This window comes from Sturnira hondurensis, unplaced genomic scaffold, assembly GCF_014824575.4.
Source record: "Sturnira hondurensis isolate 20B ecotype Veracruz unplaced genomic scaffold, ASM1482457v3 Scaffold0016663, whole genome shotgun sequence".
Classification (NCBI taxonomy): Eukaryota; Metazoa; Chordata; class Mammalia; order Chiroptera; family Phyllostomidae; genus Sturnira; species Sturnira hondurensis.
The window spans coordinates 15,894,469-15,908,473 of NW_028089294.1; the positions used below are offsets into that span (position 1 = coordinate 15,894,469).

General features: G+C 46.0%; 1 protein-coding gene across 1 annotated transcript in view; it reads right to left on the minus strand.

Annotated features, from left to right (window-relative positions):
• DRC1 (dynein regulatory complex subunit 1) overlaps nt 1–1,420 on the minus strand; it is a 29,566-nt gene extending 28,146 nt beyond the window's left edge. The window contains exon 1 of the mRNA XM_037066849.1: nt 1,208–1,420. Coding sequence (XP_036922744.1) covers nt 1,208–1,365 — 158 coding nt within the window. The 5' untranslated portion in view covers nt 1,366–1,420. The remainder of the gene's footprint in view (nt 1–1,207) is intronic.
• Between the last annotated feature and the right edge of the window lie 12,585 nt (nt 1,421–14,005).

The following is a 14,005-nucleotide window of genomic DNA, read 5'->3' on the forward strand; positions in this document are numbered from 1 at the left end:
CCTCCACATCAGGGCTGGCAAACTGGGCCGGCCGGAGAAACAGGGCCCGCCTATGTTGTATGGCTCACAAGTGAAGAACACTTTCGCTTAAAAAAGAAAGATCAGGGTGAACAGACAGAGGATAGGGATTTTTAGGGCACAGAAACCATTCTGTTCAACACTCTAATGGTGGATACCCATCATTATACAGTTGTCAAAATCCACGAACACCAAGGCTGAATCACAATGTAAACTCTGGGCTTTGACTGACAGTGATGTGCCAATGAGGCTCATCAGTTGTCACAAACAGACCACTCTGGTGGGGATGCTGACAGCGGGAGAGGCTGTGTGTGTGTGTGGAGGCAGGAGGTTCAAAATATATGGGAAAACGCTCTACTTACCACTTGATTTTTCTGTAAACCTAACATGGCTCCAAAAGAAGTCTATTAATTTAGGAGAAAGATCAAAATATGAAGAAAGTTTGTAACACAAACATGATATGACATTCACATCTCAGTGGCCAAAACTGAAGTTTTGTTGGGACACAGCTGCGCCACTTTAGGCCCTTGTGTCCAGGGACCAGCAGACAAGAAGGGAAACGACCGTCTTGGTGGGGCTGCTGATCCTGGCCAGCAGGACACGGAACAGCGCTGGGACACAGCGAGGGTGTTCGGGAATTCCAGGAGTCACGCAGGTGCCTCCCGGTGCCACCTTTTGACAGTCCATTGTGTCTGCGAATGCACAGGAGCAGCAACACTGAAAGCGATACGGTTATCAGCCTCAGACACTTTGAGACGGAGGGTGCATGTCACAGCAGCAGATGAGCCCCTGAGGGGCAGCTGAGGCCCACTGGATAAATACTTGTGGAGGGCAGGCAGTCGGGCAGGCGGGGCGGGAGAGAGAGACGGGTCTCCAAGCGCAGGTCATGGATCGCCTGCATTTCAGTGTCCTGCCCACAGTGCCTGGCGCACCTGGCTTTCGGTGAAAATGTCCAAGGGATTAGGATTTCTGTCTCTCACTTTACTAGCGTGTTCAATGTTTTAACATCCCATTGAAGCTTCTGGAAGAAATGTTTTCTATCTTATTAGGGAATAAGAAAGAAGTGTGAGAGCACGTGGGGCACTCGGCCCTACACTGCAGGGGCGACTGCAGGCGCCCTCTCGGCCACCGCACTGCCTCCCGAACACCCTCCGGTGTTCGGTGTCCCCGCCGCACAGCCCCCACTCACCGTCTCCGAGCCTCCAGGCGCGCGGCGATGCGGAGGCGCCGGGCTTGGATCCGCTCCTGAGGGTTCTCGGAATGGATGGAGGGCCCGTGAATCTCAGCGGTTAAGTGTTCCTCCTCATTCTCCTCCAGGACCCCCAGAGGTCCCGACTGGGGATTCATGGCGGGCGACTCCCCGGGTCAGCTCCACCCAGACCACCGCCAGATGGAGGCTGGGTTGCCAACAACAAGCCGTTGCCAGGGAAAAGCAATCACCTGACCCACCGTGGGAGCTTGCGCGGAGCTCAGGCCCCGCCCACCGTCATTCGGACTTGGCATCCGCGTTTCGGGCATGAGGCTTCTCTCTTGGAGTTGAGATGTACCATCTCCAGCCCCCAGGAAGGCCCAGTCACGTCAGACTGGAAAACCGAAGACCTGGACCAGGTTGTGGTTCGTCGCTTACTGACCCTGAGGACTAACTCGTCATCAAATGGGAATTCCTCAAAATCATATCCATCAAAGATCGTTGAGCGCCACGTTGCCCAGCACCATGCTAAGGGTACAGGCATTGTCCTTCTCCCATTGAGGGTACAGAAGAATAGGTCCGCTGAGCTTATCATTTCTTTGGGAAGTTGGACTAAAGCATATTGCATCCATATGTTATTCAACATCCATTCATTTTTTAGCTCCTACGTTGTGCACGTGGCAACCCCCCTCCTCTAGAATGTGAAACCCCATACTCTCAATACATTTTTACCCAGCAAGGGATTACTGTCTTCTGTAGCCATTTTTGTAGGCTACAACCTAGGGCAATCCCACCATCACCACCTTACAGAGGAGGAAAGGGGGAGCGGAGGGAAGGAATTCCAGGGGCATGGGGGGAGAGGAATAAGTGGGGGTTCAGAAGCACAATTAAACTCTCAAGGAAGCACTGCCCCTTGAAAACGCATTATTTCCTGGGTGTTTTCTGTGTCTCTATGTCAACAAAATAGAGTTCTTACTGAGAATTAAAATGCTTTTAAAAATAAACTGCGCAACATTTGGCAGGGCCTTGCTCCATTGGCCTGTGTGGGAAACTTGGGAAGGGGCCATGGGGTAGTGAGAAAATGCAGGTCTAGTCCCAGACCTGACCTGAGACCTTGGATAAGTCACAGCTACTTGAGGACCACTTTCTCAGTTAGTGTGTGGTACTGTCTGCCTCAAATTGTGAGGCCAGAGGCAAGTCTTTTGTGAGGCAAATGGAGTTTGGGAGGTTTTTTAAGAAATCAATTCCAAGTGTGCAAGTTGTAGAAATATTTAGGAGTGCCAAAATCTGGGAGCAGCCAAGAGTGCTGATAGCTCTACCTGGTCCTTGTCCCATATCTGGAGGTGAGGGGTGAGATGGGGTTGGGGATAGTGTTTGCTTTTGGGCTTCCAGGCCCTCTGCCAAATTTCTCTCTCCTTTGGCTGTAACCTCGGGCATTCAACTTCCCTTAGAAGCCTGGGAATCAGAGATAGTGTTCGGCCCATGAATTCTGCCAGACCCCGGCCCATGCTCCCACTGTCTGTGAGAAGCGGAACAAGTGTGCACATGCCTACAGCTGGGAGCAGGCTGCCATGAGAAAAGCAGTGGGAATGAGCTCTTGCACCAGAGATCGGTGCCATAAGCACCCGTGAAGATTGATCGATGAGATGCTTGGCCCTAAAGCTGTCCTCAGGTACCATCATTCCAGACAGATAAGGAATCCAACTCCTTTTTTTTCTGTCTGGCAGCTTTTAAGCCTCATTCTTCCCCTTTGCTCCACATCTGGGCAGCTGCATAAAAAAAAAAAGCTTGTGTGTTCTCTCTTTTGGCGTTGGCAGCAGCTTCCAGGGTGAGCTGGGTACCCTCATCCCAGCCCCCATCTCTAACCACACTGAAGCCCCAAGCTAGTCTCCTTTCCCGGCTCTCTCCAGCCATCTTCCAACCACCTGGAAGGCGGTCGTCCTTGCTTGGTCACAGATGGACTCAATCACGTGAGTAAGAAACCTTTTCACATAGCTGTGGGGAAAAAAGACAACTCATTCACTGCTGGAAAGGCACATTTTAGGATAGCTAATACCTGTTAATAGCTTGAATAGTTTAAATAATGTATTGACTGGGCGATTCTACTGAGAAGAAATATCCTAGAAAGACTGTGTCTAGGCCACAGCGCTGTGGGGTGGGAATCATATCGGTTTTATTTAGCGGCGTCCACACAGTGCCTACCACGACCCCTGCCATGCAGTGAGTGCTCCACAGGTATTTTTCAAATGCAAGGAATAGACACACATGTATCTGTATGCTCACTGTGGTTATTATAATATTAAAACTGCATATGACCCAAAATCCATCAATAGAGGAACTGATCAAGCCTTCACGCATGAAGAACAGTGCAGCCACTGGGGATGAATCTAACTGAAATGGACGCCCAGATACACCAAAGAGGCAGGGAACACAGTGCAGTGTGTGGCGGGTGGTGCCTGTTTTATTTGTAATGTAGGCAGAATGTACACAGGAGAAGCGAGGAAAGAACACAGAGCAGTTAGGCTCTCTGCGGATGGGGGATTTTCACTCAGTACTCTCTCAAAAAATTTTTTAACAGAACACAAATCACTATTGATGTACTAAAAATAAAGTTTATTCATGTATGATTTTTTCCAAGAGTGGTGACAGGAGCTCCTGAGAGACGGCAGCAGACAAGAGTAGGGGGTGAGAGGTCTGCAGGGACGCTGTAGGTGGCATCCACCTTGATGGGTCACTGGCCTCCAGAGTCCGGTCCTCAACTGGCAGCCAGGATTCCAAAAGCAGCCTTGCCTTTGAGAAGCGACTCAGGCTAACAAGCCCATGAAAGGAAAACACATGGAGAACACTCTAAACTAGTTTGAGCATGAAACTACGACTGATATGCAGGGCACGTGTGTGTTTGACTTTGACCAGCCTGTCCCTGTGGCTGACCTACAAAGGGGAACATGCTATAATTGGGAAGTTTCTTGGTGACGTACAATTGGCTGTAGGAAACTCGGGGCTGCATGGGTGTGACTATCACTAAGACTAAACAGGCCAAGTCCTTGGACATGACACACATCTCTGCGTAAGTTTTGGGCGATAAAGGCAGACCTTCTGGCTCCATGGGCTTTCTCTGCTGTGCTACAGGCTGGCCATCCACCTTAAGCGTTTTAGTCTTTTCTCAAAAAAAAAGAGAATAATCTGTTGATTCAATTTTAGCATGCTAAGTTGAGTCCCACACTAAATTCCACATCCATAAGGTTACACGTTACCTTAATTGGGGGTTGGGAACTCATCACTTAGATATTTTAATTTTATTGATAATGCTGTCACAGTTGTCTCAATTTTCCCCTTTGCTGCCCTTTACCCAGCACCCCCACTCCCTCAGGCAACCCCCCCACCATTGTTCATGTCCCTGGGTCATACTTGTAAATTATGGGCTATCCCACTTCCTGTACTGTACTTTACATCCTCCTGGCCATTCTGTGACTACTTATTAGTACTTCTTACCCCCCTCACCTCTTCACCCATCACCCACACACCCCCCAATCTGGCAACTATCAAAATGCCCTCCGTATCCATGATTCTGTTTCTATTCTTCTTGTTTGCTAGGTTTATTTTTTAGGTTCAATTGTGACAGGTACATATTTATTGCCATTATATTGTTCATAGTATCCATCTTCTTTTTCTTAAATAAATCCTTTACCATTTCATATAATAATAATGGTTTGTTGATGATGAACTCCTTTCTGGGAAGCTCTTTAATCCACCCTTTGATTTTAAATGATACCTTTGCTTGGTACAGCAATCTTGCCCAGAAAAAGTAGGGTCCCTGTTTCTCATGACTTTGAATACTTCTTGCCAATCCCTTCTAGCCTGCAGAGTTTCTTTTGAGAAATCAGCTGACAGTCTTATGGGAACTCCCCTGTAGGTAACTGCTTTTCTCTTGCTCCTTTCAAGATTCTCTTTAATCTTTAACCTTTGGAATTTTTAAAAAAGATTTTATATTTCTATATAAATAAGTATATTTCTAAATAAGTATATTTATAGAGAGAGGAAAAGGGAAGGAGAAAGAGAAGGAAAGAAACATCAACATGTGAAAGATATATAGATTGGTTGCCTCTCACACACCCCCATCTGGGGACCTGGCCTGCAACTCAGGCATGTGCCCTGACTGGGAATTGAACTGGTGACCTTTTGGTTTGCAGGCCAGCACTCAACCCACTGAGCCACGCCAGCCAGGGCAAACTTTGGCATTTTAATTAAGATGTCTTGGAATGGACCACTTTGCATTCATCTTCTCTGGGACTCCCTGTGCTTCCTGGACTTGCATATCTATTTCCTTTACCAATTTAGTTTTCTTCTTTCATTATTTTTTCCCATAGATTTCTAATTTCTTGCTCTTTCTCTTCTCATTCTGGCATCCCTACAATGCATATGTTGGAATGCTTGAAGTTGTCCTAGAAGCTGCTTACAATACCCTCACTTTTTAAGATTCTTTTTCCTTTTTGTTGTTCTTGTTGGTTGTTTTTTCCTTTCCTTATGTTCCAAATCATTGATTTGATTCTTGGCTTCATCCACTCGACTATTGTTTCTCTGTAAATTGTTCATTTCAATTAGTGTATTCTTCGTTTCTGACTGGATCTTTTTTATACTGTTGAGGTCCTCACTAAGTTCCTTGAGCATCTTTATAACCAGTGATTTGAACTCCGAATCTGATTGCTTATCTCCATTTTGTTTAGTCCTTTTTCTGGAGTTTTGATCTGCTTTCATTGGGGCCATGTTTCTTTGTCTCCTAGTTTAGGCAGCCTCCCTGTGTTTGTTTCTATGTATTAGGTAGAGCTGCTCTGACTCCCCATCTTGGTTGTGTGGCCTAATGTAGTAGGTGTCCTGTAGAGTCCAGCAGCACGCCTCTCATATCACCCAAGCTGGGTAGTCAAGGTGCGCCCTACATGTGGGCTGAGTACACCCTCCTCTAGTAGTTGAGCCTTGGTTGCTGTTGGCAGGTCAATGAGAAAAATTTACCCAGGCCAATCAGCTGCAAGGACTGGCTGTGACCACTGACCACCGTATCTGTCCCCTGTGGAGGATCTGCTGTGTGGGGGCAGGGTGGGGGTGCTCTGACCTAGTCTATAGCTGTCCACTGGGTGTGCAGGTTCTGTGGTTTCCTTAGTGGTGCAGGCCAAGGTCAGTCTCTGTGTTCTGCCTGGGGCCACCCTGAATGAGCTATAAAGCAGTCTGCACATGGCCGCTACTTGTGCTGGGCTTGGAGCTTCCCAGGCAAAGCCAAACTATGATCCAAAGCTGGCTGCTGCTAGTGCCAGGGTCTGGGGCCACTTAGCAAGAGTTTTTTGGGGGGGGGCTGGGGGCTCACTAAGGCAGGCTGCTGCTTGTTTGATAAGATTCAGGAAGTTATGAAGCATGAGCCAAGACCAGCCATTCATATGGAAATGCCATTGTTAACATTTTGGGTGGGCTTGTAAACTGTGTGGGATCGAGCCTCAGGGGATCTCCAGGGTGGGGCAAATAGCGTTAGCCAGGTTGATGGAGTCTCAGATAGTCTCAAAGCCTGTAGTCTGTACCCACCTGCAGGCTTTGTGGATCTCTGGGGGAAGGGTTCAGAAGACTTTCTGTCTGGAAGACCGCTGTCCCCCAGCTCTCGCCTGGATGCCAGACACTTCAGTTCTGCCGCTGGTGTTTTTCAAGCTGCTGCCCAAGCTGAGCTCCAGCTCAGAGGGAGCGAGTCTGAGTAAGTCCGTGTGTGGGTTCTTTAAGAGGAACTGCTTGGGACTCTCAGAGTTTCCTCCACTGACTCAGTACCACCAGGTTTTTGCAGCCCAAAGGTATGGGGACTTATTTTCCTGGCACTGGAACGCTGCTTTTGGGGGCCTGGTGTGGTGCTGGGACTCCTTGCTCCCAAGATACACCTCCCAAATTTTTATCCATACACATGGATGTGGGACAGCTGTTCTATGTCTCTGCCTTCCTACTGGTCTGGATGAATGTGATTACTTTCCTTCCACAGTTGTCAAACTTTCACTCAACTTGATTTCTGATGGTTCTGAGGATGGTTATTCCATAGTTTAGTTGTAATTTTGATGTGGTTGTGCAAGGAGAGCTGTGTCTGCCCACGCTGCATTCTGACCACAAGTTCAATTTTTTGGTTTATTCCTATCTCCCAAATGGTGGGAAATTTTACTAAGATTCTCACCCAATTGGTGTGAAATTTTACTAAGATTCACAGAAGGCAATCTTAATAACTTATCTGTTATTTTTGGAATTGCCTTACCAGCATATGTATGCATTGCCTAGGACTTGGAGGAAATAGAGAACTAAAGAAATCATGAGTAGGTCATAAAGCTTAGGGAAAAGTTCAAGAGTAAAAATTGAAAACAAGATATTAGTAGATTCCAAGGATTCCAAGCACCCACGTTGGACAACTCACTGTGCTAAACATTTCACATGCATTATTCATGACATAGAACACAACTGTGGTGACTGTGACAATCCCATTTTACACCTAAGGAAACTGAGGGGTAGAAAAAATAAGTCACATGCCCTGGGTCAAAGCTTATGAAGCTGAACACGACTAAGAAACAGTCATCACATGGAAAGCTTGGGAGATCTTGAGAAACTTTCAGAGTGAAAGAAGAAAAATAGAAGGAGCAGTTATAAAGTTTTCTCTCAAGAAATCTGTGAGCAGAAGAAAGATGAGAGAGCGCAGGAAAAGGAGCAAGTCACTTGGGGGCACTGGGTCTCTTTAAATTTAGATAGACCCAGCAGTGGTCACCTAGTGCATGCCTACTGTGTGCCAGCCACTTGCCAGGCATTGGCGATGTGCCAACAGACGGGAGGGGGGACTGGGGCAACCAAGAAGCCGGGAGCGTGGGGGGTTAAAAGCACACAGCGGGACAATCAGCCTCGGTCACAGTATGGGACATTTCTTCTTTCGCCTTCTTCAGCTTTTTTAAACACCCACTGTCTGAACTGGGAGATCAATTCTGATGTAAAATATAGAAAATAATTCTCCTCAGAAGTAATGCCAGAAAATCAAGAGTTTTCATAAGAACTTAGGGTTTATATACTGAATACTATAGTTCGGGGAGACAAAATCTGGGTTATTAGGTTCTGGCGGAATTAGCCTGGAAAATTAACACCATATAGGAACACTCTTCCCATGGGAAAACATTTTGGAGTCCGAAACAGCCACCTCACAAACTCCCTTCAGTGTGACCCAGTTGTCGTTCTGTGTTGCTCAGTGCCCAGCTCTGGGGGAGGCGAGAACAGCACGCTGTGAGCAGGGGTTGCTGCCACCTGACCTTCTGACACAAGTCACAGGAGCAAGAACACCCAGGAGCAGGCTGATCTCTCTTTAAAAAAAAAAATCCTTTCAAGTTTTGCTCTAAAACAATCAATGAGTCTCTGAGACAAGTGACCAGACATTAGTCACCCCCGCCAGCTCCTTCCCATTTTGTGTCTACGAAGGAAAAACAAAGAAGACAATCTGAAAACAACGGAAAGGATTTAAAAATTATTTATTCTTTACTTTTATTACAATAAATATTTATCAATAGAATTAAACGATTTTAAATTAAAACCTACTGCATTACTTTGGGGTTTCACAGCAGCAGAAATAAACATAAATCCCTTGAAAGGACAAGGCTTCCAGAATCCAGTGGCAAGAAACAGTCGGCTCTTGATTACCTGGGCTAGCGATGGGGAGCAGCAATAGCGGTGGGGCAGGAGTATTGGTGAAATACACGGTTGCACTCTACTGGTGCATCGAAGACTTAGCTAAGGGTTCACGACATCCCAGCCACGGCATGGAAGCAAGGTTGTGATGCCCCACTGCTGCAAGAGCTAGACTTCCCCTCGTCAAACCCAGGAGCAGAGCTGCCTTCTGGCCGGGAACGGGCCCCCGGCATCTTCAGACCCAGAAGCCCCAACCCCGGTGGAAGCAGCCATCTTTCTCAAAAGCTGTCTTTCTGGCTCACAGAATCCCTGGTGAAAGGGAAACAGAAAGTGACTTATTTCAAGGGCCTTTCCCAGGGACTGAGATGAGCTCAAAGTAAGCAAAGTAAGAAAGGCTGTGGCTCCAGATGAGGAAGAGGCTTCGCAGGGTTATGGGCTACACGCAGGTCACGTCCACATGGGGAGCGTGCAGCAAGGGTGCGCCACTTCGCTGATAATCAAGAGGAGACTGCATGTACATACGATGCATCATACATATATATGCACAGAGAGCAGATGTGTACATATTCAATATGTATACACACACACACCACACATGACCAGACAAAATTAATGCTACATTATTCACTCTGAACACAGCAAGTCCTAGACAGACCGATTACTAATAGGTTCAATTCAACTACTTGAAAGGGGAAAATACGATTTTGTGCTCCTCTTCATCTTCTTCTCTGATATAGTCTACTTATAGCAAATATATTCCAGTTGCTGGAGTGGTATTGTTTCTAGGTACCTGAGAAGGGATGGAACTGTCCTTTTATTTCAGAATACGACAGAGAGCAAACTGCAACAGGACCACGCTAAACAGCTCAATAATTGATTCAGCCACGATTCCTGCCACCCAGTCACAGGGCATGTAACCTTACTCAGAAAAGTGTCCAATTCTTTCTCTACAACTGGCTACAAATCTATCATAGTGGATGGGAGGAGAAGGGGAGAAGGGGGCAGTGGGGAACTGACACCTCCATTCCTCAGCAATTATTTACTGCCTTCCCCTTGACCCAGAGGAAATGCTTCCGTTGAAATTTGGAGTTTAATACTAAATTCTGCTTTCTTGGCACATTTCAGAATGAGTAATTAATAACACCTGCAACTCGGTCTTTGTCTCCTGAATGGCTGTTCTAATGGAGTAAGCTGTCTAAACAAAATATCCTACAAAAAATGTTAACAGTGTGGTCAGTTGTGTGTGCCTGTGTGTGTGTGTGTGTGAGAAGTCTTAATAGTAGTTATTAAACTCCAAGTCTGACACTGAATGATACCAGTATTTTAAACAGATTTATAACGCAGCATTCATACAGCCTGTAAAATTGAAACAGGCTCCTGATTAATAACATCAACTTCTAACTAAACATGTTCCTGGTCAAGAGCTTATTTTTTTCAGATAACAAAAAGTGCTTGTCAAGAATTCCAGAATATAACCCTGGCTTGTGTGGCTCAGTGGATTGAGCACCAGCTTGCGAACCAAAAGGTTGCCGGTTCAATTCCTGGTCAGGGCATGTGCCTGGGTGGCAGGCCAGGTCCCCAGTTGGGGGCCTATGAAAGGCAACCAGTTGATGCATTTCTCGCACGTTTCTCTCCCTTTCCCTCTAAAAATAAATAAACATATATTTTTTAACGACCAGAATCTAGAATTCATGGAGAACTGTGTATGTTTTAACGGAAAAATTTCATTCTAATTGTTACCCATACAAACTGTCCTAGAGAAGACTACAGCCAAAGAGCCATAAGGCCCCCAGAGCACTGAGCCGCTCCTTACGTCTCAGACCTGTGTCTAACTGCAGCGTAGCGTTAGGTACGCTAGGGCCATGGTCCGACTCACGCGCTCTAAAATGGCACCGTGCTGCTTCAGCCTGGCTTTCTAAGAATGACTCTGTGATAAGCAAGGCAAGATGAGCAGTGTGTGGACAAGCAGACGTCCTGCTGTGTCCGAATGGACTTTCCTAAGGAGACGAGCCCACACTGGGGCCTTCTAACATCAGTCCACGTGCCACTTTCCAGTTCTAGGAACCCGGCCACCCGTGAGAGGGCTACAAACGGCACCCCTGCTCTTTTTGTCCTAAATATTAGCTTTTTAAAGGTCTGTCTGCAAAAAGAGCAGGTGCCTTCTTAAAAACAAACAAAAAAATAAAATGAATCAGCCAGATTACTATTTCTTGCATATTTGTTTACTAAAAAGCAAAGCATATCACTAGCATGCAAGTTAAAAAGTAAGGTTACATTTATTTTGCATTGTAGAAACACTGGAAATGAATTAGCCAGTAAATCTAATTCCCATGGTTCCTTGCAAGGAAGAAGTAAACACATCGCCACGTTCTCTGGAAAAGTTAAACAACCATGATTTACAATATGCCCTAAAACTAGCTGCCTGCCAATAATATGCCAATCATTTATACCACTTCAAAGATGGAAAGTAAAATACATAAATCACGTGGGTTTCATAATTAATAAAGGAAAATCAGAATTTACTTAAGCTTCCTAAAATGCAGAGCATCACACTTTCAAGTTGCACAGTGATTAACTTAACATCATTTTATTGTTAAAACTGTCATTTAAGTGTACATGTGAAAGTGCTTCGAATGCAGCATACTAGTTAAAATTCCTGGAAGGTTCTAGCATTGGCAGCCACAAGGTGTTCAGGAAAGGACATGCAGTCTTACTAAGCAACCTTGTAGGACAAAGAGAATTCTAGTGTGACTTCATAAATTTCTCACAGGGAGCTCGGTCAAGTCCAGAACTGAAACCAGGATAAAGGCCACCCTGAACGCAGGAATCGACACAACCAAAAATACCTGTGTCTGTGTTTTGGCTTATCTGGGCCCCCGCAGTCACAAGTTCTAGCCCCGTCAGGTTTACTGTGTCCCCTCTGGCACAGCCCCAGTCCTTGACTAGACACGACACCTGAGGCAATCAGTCAAGGAGACCTGCCTGTGGCAAAACCGAGGAGCAACACAGCAAGCGGGCATCTCTGTCCCAGGCGGCGGCTAGTGGAAACGAAACCCAGGTGAAGACGGACCAGGAAGAGTTACAAACAGACCTGGACTGAAAACATGAGGGGGAACCGCGGGCTTCGACTCAAACACCTCAGGTCACCTTTTTATTCCCCACAGGTCACGGCATCGGTGTCCCCTTTGGAAAGCAAGGTGCATTCCAAAGGCTTTATGACCGACTACAAAATAAACGAAGTCTTTGAAAATGAAGCACTTAAGAAACTGAATTTGAAATTAGTAGAGGAATGATGAGCTCAGTTGTGACCACGTGAAACTGTGCATCACATTTAAATCAGGGGCCCCGAGGGCATCAGTCCCTTCCACCCAAAGTAGATGCCACCGGGCTTCTTTCTCTGCGGGTCTGCCCAGTGCCCGGGCCCCAGGCCATGATCAATACTCTTTTGGCGTTTAATTTAGAATTTGGGCAACTCTTCCCAACAGCTCTCCATGAAAATAAATGTCATGTTGCTAGTAATACTATAACATTCTACACCATAATCAGCATTTTAACTTTTGTTTTAATTGGAATTAGAAGTATGTCAACCATGATATGATTAACTATCAAGGAACACTATTTAGTTTATTTGGAGGTTACTCACTCTACTATTACCCTTTAGACCCAAACCCATAAACTGTGTTTATTCCTTATTAGTGGAGGAATGGCTATTCAAACAGTAACGATTTTACAATGTGCACTACACTAAGATCACACCATTAAAGGACCATAAAAAGCAGCATTAATCCATTCTATCTGGGCAGATTCAGCTTTTTCTATCCCATGCCCCCTCAAATATAGAGGAATTATTTTCTGACAAGCAAGAAAGGACATTTTTCATACCCTAACCTGAAAAGAAGCTTCTCTTACAGGTCCAGGAAACTTTGGTCAGCAAAGACACAACGCGAACCTCCGGCCTGGCTAAGGCACTATTCTGAAAGGTACAGAAAACGTGTACAGGTGACCAGCCATCCCCCAAAAGGCAGCTCAGTGTATGCTGAGGGAAAGGCTGAGGTGTGAGCTCACCCCAAAATACCATGCATAAGCCTGAAGTAGCTTCTGTACTTTGGAAATGTTGTGATAATTGGCATGACATGAACGAACAGTGATCTGTAATCAGGTCCTGCCTCAGGCGTCCGTCACTACAGAACAGAGGGGTGCCTCCAAGGCGCACTTCGAGATGGCAGACTAGACCAAGAACGAGTCAGCGGGGCACTACCCACGCACAAGGCCACGGTGTTCCGAAACAGGCGGTCACCCAGGTCCACGCCCACCTGGTTGACCGCCACCTTCCTTTCCTCTGAGGGTGTCAACAGAACTGACTATGGTGTAATTCTTCACCACCATGGGGAAGGAAGTCGTAAAGTATAGCCACAAAACAACTTTCAAATAAACCTGAGGCAACAGAAAGAGAGCAGAAACACACTTCGAGGTAAAAGCCCCCAAACTGCAGGACATGACCTTTTGCCAGAGTATTTTCTTAGTATACTACTAAAGGGAAGGAAGCCCGTGGTCCAAATGAGTCATTTCATCAATATTTAGCAGTTCCTTTCTTCTATCACGCAGATTAATTTCATTCTTTTGTACAAGGTCAACAGAACAGTAAAATGATTAGCTTAGAAACCCTAAAAACAGCTCTGCTCCCAGACCAAAGAGCACTCCGTGCAGTGCAGTTTCATGGACGACACAGAACGAGGCGACAAAGCACAGCGCCGTCTTCCCTGACCGAGTCGCTCTCTGGCCTCTGCGATGGCACCTCCCCGGCACGCGCGGAATCGCCACTCACAGTTCCCGGCATCAGTTTTGCACCTGTTTTCAGTGGTCGTTTGTGTCTCAGAGAAAGTCACTGAATAGACCTCAACCTTTATGAACATTTTTTAAAATGAGTACAGAACCATGAGTTAGCTCCTTGACTCATTCCTACCAACCTAGATGACAATTATTAGCTTTACATACTTAAAAATGGAAATATCAACTATGGAGTTACGTTTACAAAGCAGCAGACAGAAATTCAACAAAGGAATACACTAGAATTAAATTTTAAAATGGTCATTCACAGATAAATAATGGTTATGAATTTAATTA